At 37.3% G+C, this 13,264-nt stretch overlaps 2 protein-coding genes across 16 annotated transcripts; both read right to left on the bottom strand.

Annotated features, from left to right (window-relative positions):
* Nucleotides 1-207: 207 nt before the first annotated feature.
* On the bottom strand, nt 208-1,925 carry LOC103501180 (caffeic acid 3-O-methyltransferase 1). Its single transcript, XM_008464691.3, has 3 exons — nt 936-1,925; nt 791-855; nt 208-672 (listed from the first exon to the last, which is right to left on the bottom strand). The coding sequence occupies exons 1-3, from the start codon at nt 1,645-1,647 to the stop codon at nt 370-372; spliced, it is 1,080 nt and encodes a 359-aa protein (XP_008462913.1). The 5' UTR covers nt 1,648-1,925; the 3' UTR covers nt 208-369.
* Nucleotides 1,926-6,748: 4,823 nt separating this feature from the next.
* On the bottom strand, nt 6,749-12,995 carry LOC103501179 (uncharacterized). 15 transcript variants are annotated; one of them, XR_007822336.1, is made up of 6 exons: nt 12,836-12,995; nt 10,514-12,734; nt 8,191-9,148; nt 7,898-8,072; nt 7,706-7,791; nt 6,749-7,610 (listed from the first exon to the last, which is right to left on the bottom strand). XR_007822336.1 is itself a non-coding variant. In XM_051087504.1 (6 exons), the coding sequence occupies exons 3-6, from the start codon at nt 8,353-8,355 to the stop codon at nt 7,376-7,378; spliced, it is 669 nt and encodes a 222-aa protein (XP_050943461.1). In that variant the 5' UTR covers nt 8,356-8,444; nt 10,514-12,734; nt 12,836-12,995; the 3' UTR covers nt 6,749-7,375. The 15 variants fall into 15 exon arrangements, 5 of the variants coding, with proteins under 5 accessions (XP_050943461.1, XP_050943462.1, XP_050943458.1 ...); XR_007822338.1 differs by having other exon boundaries at nt 8,191-8,444; XR_007822339.1 differs by having other exon boundaries at nt 8,191-8,414.
* Nucleotides 12,996-13,264: the final 269 nt, after the last annotated feature.

Raw genomic sequence — 13,264 nt, 5'->3', positions numbered from 1 at the left:
ATGATGTTATTTTAAAAAAATTTCCTTTTGCTTTCATTTTGACAAGATGGACCACCCATTTTTTTATTTTTTATTTTTGGAAAACCGACTTTCAGTGTTGCCCTCGGTTTTTTCAGCTATACTTGATCATTTCTAATCCAAACGGCCCCTCAATATTGTTGTGTTGTGTACATGATTAAAAAAAAACATATAGGAGAAGAATAAGACTAAGAGGTAATAATGAGGTGCTATTAATGATTAAAATTCCAATTTCCAACAAGGCAACCTTCGTAATGCTGGAAAACTCCAATGTATATGGCCACAAAAGGTGCATTATTGATAGGAAAAGAAAAACCCCATAATGCATGGGAGAGGGCGGAAGTAATAAATCTAAGGTGTCTTGAGAAATTCCATGACATAAGTGTTAAAAGCACAGCAGTGGACCTTAAAACCAAGAAATCCAGCAGCTTTCGACAAGGCTTGAAACTCTTTCTCGGTCCTTTCTTTGCCTCCGGGGTTGTGAGCCAGCATTATGAGGTCGATGTGAATGACTCCTTTGGTGGCGAGGCTGGCGTCGGGTGCTACGGGAAGAATGCATTCAGCCACAATCACCTTGCCGTGCTCCGGCAACGCATCGTAGCAATTCTTCAAGAATTTGAGGCAGTGGTGGTCGCTCCAATCGTGGCAGATCCACTGCACAGGGTTTGTTAGCATTTCAATATTAAATTATGGGATTGGTGGGTGAATGGTGGAAATAATGAAGAATTCAATATATATTAATGTTCGTGTATGTTGTATCACTGACAGTTACCTTCATGAAAATGGCATCCCCCTTTGGAACGCTGACAAACATGTCACCCCCAACATGTTCCACGCCTGCAGTGAGCAATTAATGAATAATTGGGAAACAGAGAAAAGAAGTAGAGGTAGAGGATTATAATTTGTGAATAACGTACCTGGGTAGGGAGGGGCATCCTGAATGACATGAGGGAGGTCGAAGTTGATTCCTCTAATAGAGGGGTACTTGGAAACAATCATGTTGAGTACGGCTCCGGTGCCTCCCCCGACATCCACCACAGAATTAAGGCCTTCAAACCCTTTGTAGGTCTCCAGAATCTTCTTCATGGTAATGGTGGAATGGTCGGACATTCCCTTGTTAAACACCTTGTTGAATCTGGGATCTGTTCCGTGGTATTCGAAGGCACTTATTCCGTAGGCTCTGTTGAAAGGAATCCCTCCTTCGAGCACAGCATCTTTCAAATGGTACCAGCTCTCCATGAGGACCTTGTCTTGATTCATGAGACAAAGAGGGGCAATAGAGACGCCGTCTTGATTCTTGATCAAGAACTTGGAGACAGGGGCGAGACCGTAAAGCCTCTGGAGGGAGCCATCGGGGAGGGGATTGAGAGAGCAAGTGAGGATGGAGTAGCTGGCCAGCAGGCGCAACATGCGGTCAAGCATCACGTGGGCCTCAGGGTTTTTAAGCCCAGATAGTTGGGAAGCGATTTGGGACGGGGATAACAGAGCCCCCTCCCCGCCTCTCCCAATGATCTCCAGCAAATCCAGCTCAATCGCCGTCTTCAGCACCATCGGAAGCACCGATGCGCTAGCCAGTTGCATGGCGAATAGCTGGGCTTCTTCCTCATCATCGCTCACCGCCCACGACATTGTTTTTTTTTTTTTCTTTTTTTTTTTTTTTTGTGCTGAGCACTGATGAGTACGAACTAAGTAGTAGTAGTAATTCCACGGCAGTGGAGGATAATTTCACATCCTCCACCTACCGCGCACACTCGTCTTGTTGTGGTTGGAGGATGGAGGGAACTTGGTAAAAGAAGAAGGTGGAATAGTTGACGGTAGAAGTGGATGGCCAGGGGAGTTTTTTCTTTTTCCTAAGAGCATTCATCCACCAATCAATGACCACATACCTAATCCCCTGGTTGGTGAGTGGTCCAATCTGATTCAGCACCTACTCTTTCTAATTTTCAATTACTTTTCATTTCAACTCTCATCCCTTTCTTCTTCTTTTTTAATTCAAATTTTTATTATATTCATCATTTCACCACACTTCTTCCACTTTCAATTGAATACCCATTTGCAGAGTTGGAGTTGTTCTTACGCATGCCACCCACCCCTTCACCCTCCAATCTTTCTTTACTTTGACTTCTTACCCTCCATATATTCCCATTTAATGAGGTGCCTACTTCTTTATCCTTCCTCTCTTCCCTCCCTTTGCCATTTATTTAAAACTATTTTTCAAAGTTTAGGACTAACATCTTTCTTTGGAAACTACATAAAATATAACTTACTCTTCTTTTAGGGGCTGTTTGGGGTTAGGGTTAGGGGTGTGGGCTTAGGTTAGCCCAACCCTAACCCCCGTTTGGGCCCAATGTTAAGGAAACCCTAGTTTTAGGGTTTCCTTAACACGTTTTCGTCTGCCCCTTCCAACAGCGATACGCGTGTTCCCCGTTTTCGTGAATCCGGTTTCGTCCTTCCCCGCAATCCGTGTTCCATTTCTTCCTTCAAACCGATTTCAATCTTCTCCTCAACCCTTCTTCATCGAAATTTTTACCAATTTTCTCTTCTTTCTGTCATCTCCCTCAACGATTCAATGTTTCGTTTCGTCTTCTCCCTCAACTTTTCTAGGGTTTGTGTTGGTTCTGTCGATTTGGTTTTTTTCGTCTTCATCCTTTAATCGATTCCTTCCTTTTCTATCTTTTTGTCCATTTGTTTCATCTCCCTCAACGAATCGAGAGATAGTTGTTTTCTTTCGTCTTCTCCCTCAACGAATCTAGGGTTTGTGTTGGTTCTGTGTTGTCCGGTCGATTTGGTTTTTTTCGTCTTCATCCTTTAATCCATTCCTTCCTTTCGTATCGTTTTGTCCATTTGTTTCATCTCCCTCAACGAATCGAGAGATAGTTGTTTTCTTTCGTCTTCTCCCTCAACGAATGTAGGGTTTCGTCTTCATCCTTTAATCCATTATTCTGCCCTTGCGTTTTCGCGATGAAACCGGATTTCGTTACGTCAAATCTCTCTCTACATCTCTCTCATCCGTCTCTCTCACTCCTGAAAGGAGTTCTGTGTTCGTTGAAGCTGACGATTTCGTTGGCTCCGAACATGATTTCCTTTTTGGAATCGTGGGTTTTGGCTCCTTCAAACCTTCTTGCCGCCGTGGTTCGATTATGCTGTCCAGTCTTTCGCTTGGCAATAAGACAGATACTTCACTCTGCCATTGGAGCTTGGTAGGGAGGTATTGGAGTTTTCAATCCACTTTTTTTTTTTTAAAGTCGATGATGAGTTCGAATTTGTGTAATACTGAATTCTTTTGTTTACCTATGTAGTTGTGTTTTGTATTCTTTATCTATGTGTTCTGTGTTCTGTATTCTTTACCTATGTGTTCTGTGTTCTGTATTCTTTACCTATGTGTTCTTTTGTAATGAATGTATGTAGTTCCGGCCATGTCGTTGCTTTACCTATGTGTTCTGTATTCTTGCACTTATGTGTTCTGTGTTATTGGTTATATTTATCCGGGCATGTCTTCTGTATTCTTCCACCTATGTCTTCTGTGTTATTGGTTAAATATATCCGGCCATGTCTTCTGTATTCTTGCACCTATTTGTTCTCTGTTATTGGTTCAATTTCCTTGCACCTATTTGTTCTGTGTTATTGGTTCTTTTGTTACATATTATTTCCTTAAAAAATTTGTTACATTTTTTTACAATTCTTGTATTCTTCTCTGTATTCTTTTGTTACATATTATTTCATTAAAAAATTTGTTATATTTCTTCTATTCTTATCTCTCTGTATTGTATTCTTCTCTGTATTCTTTTGTCATGTCTTTATTGCTTTAACCTTCCAGTGTTGTCTCTTCCATGTCTTTTAAGTGTATGGTTTTGACTTCACATTTGCTTACAAAATTTATTACAATCCTTCTATTCTGTATTGTTACATTGTTCATTTACTTTCATTTACAAAATTTATTTCTCTGTATTGTTACATTGTTCATTTACTTTCAATTGGTCTTGGTTTCTGTCCAGTGTTGTCTCTTCTTCCTTTCTGTCCAGTGTTGTCTCTTCCATGTTTTTGTTGTGTATGGTTTTGGTATAGGTTTCAGTATATAGCCTTTGACTTTTTGGACTTTGCTATGCTTTATGTCAGTTGTAGCAGAGAGATAGGGTCTGTCTTTTATTGATAGATATGTTGCAGTTGGCTGTACTTTGGTCTTTATATTTTGGTTTACCTCCCTCCAAGTCCTCTCAACTTGCCCCATCTTTCCCCTATATATTACCACCTTTCCTCTTTTGATTCACTGCATTCTTCTCCCTTTTTTTGTATCCTCTCTGTGGTTCTAACTTATATTTTGTAAGTTCTCTTCTTCTTTACTGTTACCATGTATCTTCTGTACCCTCTCTGTGCTTGTAACTTATCTTTTGTATTCATTACCGTTACCATGTATGTTGTCTCTTCCATGTCTTTTTAGTGTATGGTTTTTGTGATATGTTTTGTATACCTTTCTGTCCTTTATTTTTTTTTCTATAACCATGATGGAATTCCATTCATTATTTTGAATGGAATCAAAACTCTTAGGCTACTAAATTAAAATTAATCTTATTCTTTCGGTTTCCCGATTCAATCTTCATTTGGAGTAACATTTTTCGTCATAAAAGGTATGTATATTTATTTTTTTTTCATACGTTTTTTATTGTGTTTTAATTACAAATAATAATCATCTTCTTCTCTTATGATATTTATAATTTAATTTTAAAATATTATACCACATAAAAAATTAATTAACCCAACCCATTTAACAATTTTCCCAAATAAAATTTATCACAAAATCCACAAAAACCTACCCACCTAACCCTTCCTCCAAACACATTTTATCATAAAATCCCCATTAAACTACCCACCTAACCCTTCCCCCAAACACACCTTATCATAAAATCCCCATTAATCCTCCCCACCTAACCCTTCCCCCAAACACATTTTATCATAAAATCCCCATTAACTCTTCCCACTTAACCCTTCCCCCAAACACATATTATCATAAAACTACCTTTTTAAACCCTTCCCCCAAACAAGGGTTATGATAAAACTAGGTTTAACTTAACACTAGTTTTATCTTAACACTAACCCTTCCCTAAATCAACCCTTCCCCCAAACGCACCCTTAATGTTGTTTATGTCATCCCAAATTAAATGATGCCCACCCTATACCTTTTATTTGCAAACTTAATGGTAGCAGGTGTTAGTCAAGTTCTCTATACATTTTTTACGTATTATTTTTCTTTGTACTTTGTTTTCTTACTTTCATTTCTCAATTACACAATAAAGAGCAAAGACTAGGTGCATGATATATATTCTTTCTCTTTGCTATTTACTCTCTTCCCTCCGTTGGCATTATTTATACTCTTCCTCATCGCTATATACCACTATTGTTACTTGTTATTCTTCAACTTTCTATTTTATTCAATAGTTATTTATAACTAGTTTTCTTTGTTTAGATTAATGGTCAAGTTAACTCAATGACTATTTAAAACTATTTTTCAAAGTCTGGGACTAGAATATTTCTTTGGAAACTACATGAAATATAATTTACTCTTCTTTTAATGTTGTTTATGTCATCGCAAAATTAAATGATGTCTACCCTATAACTTTTAACTGCAAACTTAATGATATTAGGTGTTAGTCAAATTCCCTATACTTTTCTTACTTTTTTTTTTTTTTGTACTTTCTCTTTTTACTTCCATTTTTTCAATTAAACAATAAAAAACAAGGATTAGGTGCATCATATTCAGATGTATCTTACGATACACCAATATTATGTGTGGATACACCTATCTTTTGTGCTCTCCACATTTCTACTACACAAAATAGTAACTAAAAAAAAATAAAGAACAAAAGTCCGTGACAAACATTCTAGTGAACTACATTTGGGATGCATTCAAGGGAGTACCAACATTTTTATAAAAAAAAAAAAAAAAAAGGATGATGTGGTATGAAAAAAAACCAATGGACAATAACATTTCAAATCATGAATGAGTTATGAGAGTAGTGGGTATCATAATATTATTACTATAAATTTTTCTACGATAACACATGAGCATGCCTCAATATGTGTTGTGATTCGTAGCAGGACAAGCTTGCGTTTAACATTTTTATTTTTTGATCCAAGAAAAATCATGAACTAAAGTGCACATCTTGATATCCCCTCCACCAAACAAACATATTACTTGAAAACCCAATCACATTGAGGCTCTCCTTTTGTTTTCGTTTTGCATTTTTAGAATAAAGCGTGAAATGGTTGAGTTTTTGATAAGATAGCATTAGACAGGATGGGCAAATTGTTGTTCGAGAGATGACTCAACCATCTTTTATTGGAAATGAAAATTATTGAAGGTTGACAAAAACACCATACGTGATGTGGTAGTGGTAAAGAATCATTAATCTCTTTTGAATATAATTTAGACATAAATATATGGATACTGGAAAGTGATAATGTTATGTTTACATAAAGATAGGACTGTAGATACATTATATAAGAGTTTTTTTCTAACACAATAAAGAGTTTATAATGTTCAGCATGTAATATACTTTAGCTCATCATTTCCATGCTAATGAATTCAACCTTTCATTCCATAATGATCTGGATTGCAGCTCCAACCATAGTCTTTGTTGAATCTGTGGATCATAATTTTAGATTTAATTTTATACTTCTAAATTTACGTACAACAGAGCACGCACAATGGTAAAGAGTACATTGCACCAAGTAATTACAAGAAATGGTATCTATTATGATCGACTGTAGTTGATGATGGGAGAGGATCTCGGCTAAACAGTATCATCAGTTCATTGAACAAAATCAAAATGTATGATAACATTGATAATAAGTTCGCTACAAGTCTGTATACATTCACTCGCACCAGAGAACATGTTCCCAGTCGGCAGATGAGGACCCATCAGAACAATCAGCAGGACCCTTGCCCTCAATATGACTTCTATTTCCATTCCCAGCTTCACATCCCTTGAAATGTTCCATTTCAACACCTGAACCTCCCTTATTTACTTTGTTTTCATCAAATGGCCAATGCATTCTCTTGCTTTCAGGAAACAGGTGTTCTACTTCTACCTCCAGTACTTGTTCTCCAGCAGGGATCAAGCTTATGTTGTTTCCACGCCTCCTTAGGACATCTTGTCTTGCCAGTACCGAAGCATCTAAATTATCAACATCATGTTTGTTATCGGCAATGGCATGATTCATTGCTGAGATACCCACACCTTTATGCGCCAATACATTGATTTCCCTACAGTGGGAGTTTGTATTTTTCTGCACCATTCCCACATCCAAAGAACTTGTGTCCTCACCTCGAGATTTTAGAATTTGAAATGTAGACATGATATCATCTATATGGCTGCTCCCAGTCACGGTGGGCGAAATGGATGGAAGAGCATTCCCAGAGTCCCTTCATCTTCGACGTGGGGAATGAAGAATCTATGTCTTCGATACATGTGACTGCAGTTTTTTTCTTGTCGAGTCCTAATTTTTCAGCCACATCCTGTTTAACCGAAACCTCAAAATCAGACGATAATACTGAATTTCCGACATCCTTATGCCTTGCTGCATCCTCTGGGCATCTGAGAATATGAAATCTAGTAAACACATCATCTGCATGACTAGTCACACTGACGGCAGGGGAAGTCTGAAAGGAGACAAATGAGGTTGAACCAACCTTAGTCTTAGATGCCAATTTCCCAATGGTGTTTGAACCAGGAGAAGCATCAGAGATAAGTGCTTTGTCACAATTTTCGGCTTGTTCTAAGGCATAAAAATTATCCCATAAATAAAAATTTCTAAGAAGACAGCATTGACTCTACATGCCAGAGTAAATACAAATGGGAAAAGTTTTAACATCAAAACTTACATCTTACTTTTGGTGATTCATGTTTCTCCATTCCTGACCTTGCACTATTAAAACGAGCTCTTAAATTGGAGGCACATAATGCAGCTTCTGCCTCAAGCCATAGATTCTTGTAAAAGAGAGTTTGGGGATGTTCTTCATTATCGTGAAAGTTCTCACTCATAGCCTTCTTAAGAGCCTACAATATGATACTGATATAAGCTGATTGTCTTTATATGTTTCCAGTAGAAAATTTATCTTAGTATGCCTCCCACTCGACAAATGAAAAAAATGTCATTTCCTACCCTAACATATACCTTGGTCATGCTATCTTCTTTAACCGAGTCAATCCCGTTCCTATGATAAAGTGAGTCAGCAGCTTTGTTGTCTTTCTTGACAGACAGTATGTACTGATTTATTTTATCCACATCATTTCCATCATTTGATAGACACTCCAAATTCTCGCCTTCAATCTTTGTCATCAATTATAATTTGCATTGCCACAATGCAGTGAGATAAGAACTTCCAAGCATTGTCAAATCTGATAGATAAACTCAAACAAACTAGCTCTCTGAATAAATAAGAGATAAAACAAAGAGAGTAAAGGGTAAACCCGAGTTGTTAGGTTGTAATGGCCAATGGTGAAAGAAAGGGAAAAACTAGAAACGTAGATATATTTATCAATATAATGAAGTTCTAAATGTGATAGTAAAATGGAGAATTAAGGAAATCCAACTGCAGGTGATAACTTCTTATTCTTCTTTTTATATATATAACAAAAACTGAATGTGGTAACTAAAAATCCTGAATTTCAAACTGTCATATCTTCTTACCATTTTTTCTGTCACCTTTGACCTCACCTGTGTCTCATAAGAGTGAAATTTATTAAAATAAAATTAGAACATGAAGGTTGGTTTAGGAATCCACAGTTCTTTTCTTTAGTATCAATAGGAATTTATGTGATTTGTAATGATATAGACCTGTTATGTTGGTGTCATTGAATGCAGGAAATCTAGGTTTGAACATGGTTGCCAGCATATTAGAAGTTCCCTAGATAAATTGCTGGTCAGAATTTGGGAAGGAGAAAAAAGACTTAGAGAAGGCTTGAGAAAGCTGAAACCTCGAAGAAACTAATCTAGACTTTTCTGAAACCAGCGCTTGAATTTGCGCCAAGACACATTTCACTTCTAAAATGTCTGGATTAATGACGTCAAACTTGGAATTATGGAACCATGTTACTTTTTCTATTCCTGGCCAAGTTCTCTCGGAAGTTCCCTGGAATCATGAAAATTTGGATGATGAGTCTACCGTAAGTGTAGTAGTGATGATTATGATTATAATGCTTTGAAATCAAATACAGTGGGGATCTCAGATGATCATTTTGGTGAAGACATTGCAAGGTTATTTATCACTCAGAGGAAAAAAGTTTCAATCAGAACCCAAGATTAGAAGTTTTCCTTGGTTGATCCCTCACAAATGCCTTCTAAAATTTATCATTGATGATCGTGGCCTGGTCTTAGGGATTACTTCTCTTTATTTGAAGATTCTCTTGGGAAACTTGCAGGTAGTTTATTCTTGTGGAAGATTGTTGTTACCCTATGGCACGTTGGAAGAATCATTTTCTACCTTTCATGTTCAGTGGGGTTTCGGTGGATCGTTTAAGAAGATTGTCTTCAAAATATTGGGAGGCCCTGTTATGAAGCCCAGTTCTACTTTTCTTTTGTCTATCAGGGTCAAAGCTTTGCTTGCTGAAATATGGTTCAAAAGGAGTCAAAGGGTCTTTAACAAAAAAAATCTCCTACGTGGCTCATTTGTTATGAAGTTGCAGGACTTAATGCATCCACCTGCTCTCTTTCCAAGCTGTTTTCTTGTTTTCCAGTGCAAGAGAACTATTTGAATTAGACTGCTTTTATCTTTTTTGTATAGTTCAACTTTGTCTATCTATTTGGTTTGTCATTCTTAGTATTCTTCTAGTTCAAGTTTTCAATATTGTTCTTCATGTTTCATTGTAAGTTGAGTATTAGACACTTTACATTTTATCAATGAAAGTCTTTTTTAAAAAAAAAAATTAAAGATTAAAGAAAACATTTGATTTGGTTAGTCATTGTACAATAAAAATATGAATAATTCTTCAAAGGTGGGTAAGAAACCCAACTTTCATTGAAAACATTAAAGAATACAGCGACATATATAAAATCCCCTAAAGTATCCTTCAAAGATATATCAGGCAAAAGATTATAAAACTTTTGGAACGTCGTTAAATATGAACTTTTGGATTAGAGTCCATTTCTTAGTTAATTTTGGACGTCCTCTTTTGTGGTACATCTTTTCCGTACACCCTTCCAACAAAAGTTTGGTCAGTACATATATATAATTTTATGAGCATTCTGCAATGTATCAACAGAAAAAAAAAATCCGCTCTAGAGAAAATCTTTATCGATGTGCATGTGAAAGCGTGTAGAATGATAGTATGTCATCAACATCGTGGGTTTAAACTCAAATCATATTTTTGTTGACCAGTGTAGCAAAGAGAGTGAATGGATAAGATTATAACTGCTACTTGAATTTTCATTAGCGGGTTTTCAAATTATCACTTTCTGAACTTTAAGGACAAGAAAGTAGACAGTGGACACAACATACCGAATGAAGTTGCTCAAGATTTTGTGAAGTCCTTTGCTCAGGCGAGAAAGAACCTTGTGATCCGACGTTTTTTAAACAAACATCAATGTTATTCATCAGAGTCTCAAGGGGCTTGAGGTCTTTTTAGTGTAATGGAGCCAAACCATTTGAATGACATACAAGAAGCAATTCTGATAGACTGTGCAATGTATCAACCAGAATCCGGATATCAATTTTGGAGTTCGATTCTCCAAGAAATACCTTTACAAGATTAAAAGGCAAATTCTGGACGTGTTTTGCAACATCACACGACAAATGATTCAAACCATTTGCAGGGGAGTCGTCGCTATTTAATCCTGCATCTTCGTGCTTTTTCGTGTAACTTGTAGGTGTAATGTTTTTTCCAGACAGTAGATTATTCTTATATTTACTTTGTGGCGTGGAAGAAGAATAGAAGTCACCACCATCTTCTACTGGTTCATGAATGCAACCAGTAGTTGGATGAAAGCATCCCATTTCTGAATAAAATTCTCCTGCTTTCATATAATCTCTAGTTTTCTGCGTTGCAAGCAAGGAGGAATCAGCAATTGAAGGCATCTTTGCAGAAGATGTTGCACCTTTTTCCAGAATGCTCCCTATGGTTCTTTCATTTGGTTCATGAACGGAAATTTCCATAGAATCCCCAGCAGAAGGAGGTACTTGAGAGAAGGAGAGTTTCACATCGTTGTTGACTTCCACCGTCTTCACATCACTCGGAGTACTAATTTCAAAAGCTTGAAAAGGAGAAACGCCACTAATTGGAGCTCCTTTCCAGCAAGGTGAGTCTACTGCTGCCAAGTTGATCTGATCAAAACTTTCAGAGGAACTCTCAGTAGTTGTGGCAGTTTCAATTGTTTTAAGGTCCAGACAAAATTGGGGACTAGCATCAGGAACGTAAATTCCCATTTCAACCTTCAATGTATGATCTAGTGAATCCTCAGCATAATGTACATTGTTTTGTAAGACGTGAATGATAGGGTCATGCTTATATATACATGTTCCATGGTTCTCCGTACCGAAGAATTCCTGGCTATCAGAGTTAACTGGAAAAGACTTCTTTAGATTTCGAAGGTGATCATCACCTTGTTTTCCTTCAAAGAAATGATCGCCATTACCTGAAATATGGCATGGACCAATGTTCCAGATAAAAGAATCAGTACCAAGAACAGGTGTTTGGATGGAAAGAGTATTGGGAGAATTGGCAATCGATGTAGGGCACACTCTCTAGCATCTTGCTCTCTCAAGATTTTCTGATATGGAGCATTTTGTAGATATTGAGAGTTCTGGAAACTAGAAGCTGGATTTGAAGGTGTTCTAGTCTCAGTCTTAGGGTGTCATCCTGGAAATGCATAATGAGCATCCATGTTAGACATTCTTAAATTCTTAGGCTGCTCAATGTTAAGGTTCTGCTCTTATAACAATTCCTCACTTGGACATTCTCTTACAAAGTCGTAGCATTTATTCAGATCAAACATATGAATAGAATGTGCAGCCTCCTCAACTGATCTCTCAAAGCCTGAAGGTGAAGATCCATGCGAGAAGTCCGCGTAGGGGGGCACATTGAATGCAACAACATGAGAGTTGGATGGGTAATCATAAGTTGGTTGATCAATAATGACCATAGGACCACCTTTGTTACATGAAGTTGATGCATAAGATGGATGGTATGGTTTCTCTTGGCCAATACTAGTTGTTAGTCCGTTAGAGGCGTTCCCGAATAGGTAGGGGTTGGTTGAAGACATTGTAAGACTGCCCAAAAGAGGTCCGTGGTTATCAGAAGGCTCCATCATAGACTGCGACCTAGGGTATTTAGACCCAGTAGAGAAGGATAACCAATCAAATTCAGGAAAGGTATTGGAAATGAAGTCAAGGCCTGAGGTTTTGGAGGTGGAAGGGAGCCAATTGTGTACTGTAGCTGCAGTTGTAGTGTTCAAAGGAACCACAGATGAAGGTTCGGTTCGGTCATATCTACAAGTGGGTTGGAGAAAGGTCGAGTGACCGAACGATCAAGAGTGAAAGGCGGCGCCAAATGTGAGAGATTGGAAAAAGATGATGAAGATCATCCATTGCCAACAGAGGAAAACCCCATGTTCATATTGTAGGAGAAGACCAAGCGAATGGATAAAACCGACGACTTTTAAGCCAAATCGACCGTAGATCCCCCAACAACATCATCAATCCATTAGCCTCATATTCAAAATTCCTAAAAACATAGAATTAGAGAAAAGGGTATTAATCACAAACATAGAGGATTTTTAGAATTGAAGTCAAAAAACGAAAACGAAAAAGAAGATGAAGAAGAACCGGAATACTGAATCAGAGCAGAGGGAGCGATGATGGCACAGTCGTCTCCACTTTCACCTTCTCATCTTTCTCTCTTCTCTCTAAGTCAGGTTATTGTACGGATAAACCGAGGAAATTTTGAGCAATACAACGATTTTTTTCTATATTTTAAAAGTAGCATTAGATAACTTCTAATTTCCTTTTTTTAGGGGCATTTTCGGTCAATATTGACTTCGAAATTTTTAAATTTTAAAAAACTCTTTGAAGGATTTTATCCGTTCTCTATCAGACGAGTGCATCACCAAGATAATGTATTTTTTATTAAAATTTTGAAAAGAACATAAAAGTAGTCAAACAACTTAACAAGATACTTGTGATATTAGAATAATTTTTTTTTACAAACTTTTGTCTCTCGAGAGCATCAGCAAAAACAACCTTAAAGAAATGGGG

Source organism: Cucumis melo, chromosome 7 (genome assembly GCF_025177605.1).
Source record: "Cucumis melo cultivar AY chromosome 7, USDA_Cmelo_AY_1.0, whole genome shotgun sequence".
Taxonomy (NCBI): domain Eukaryota; kingdom Viridiplantae; phylum Streptophyta; class Magnoliopsida; order Cucurbitales; family Cucurbitaceae; genus Cucumis; species Cucumis melo.
The sequence above is the reverse complement of the archived record's forward strand: the minus strand, read 5'-3'. Positions and strand labels throughout refer to the sequence as shown.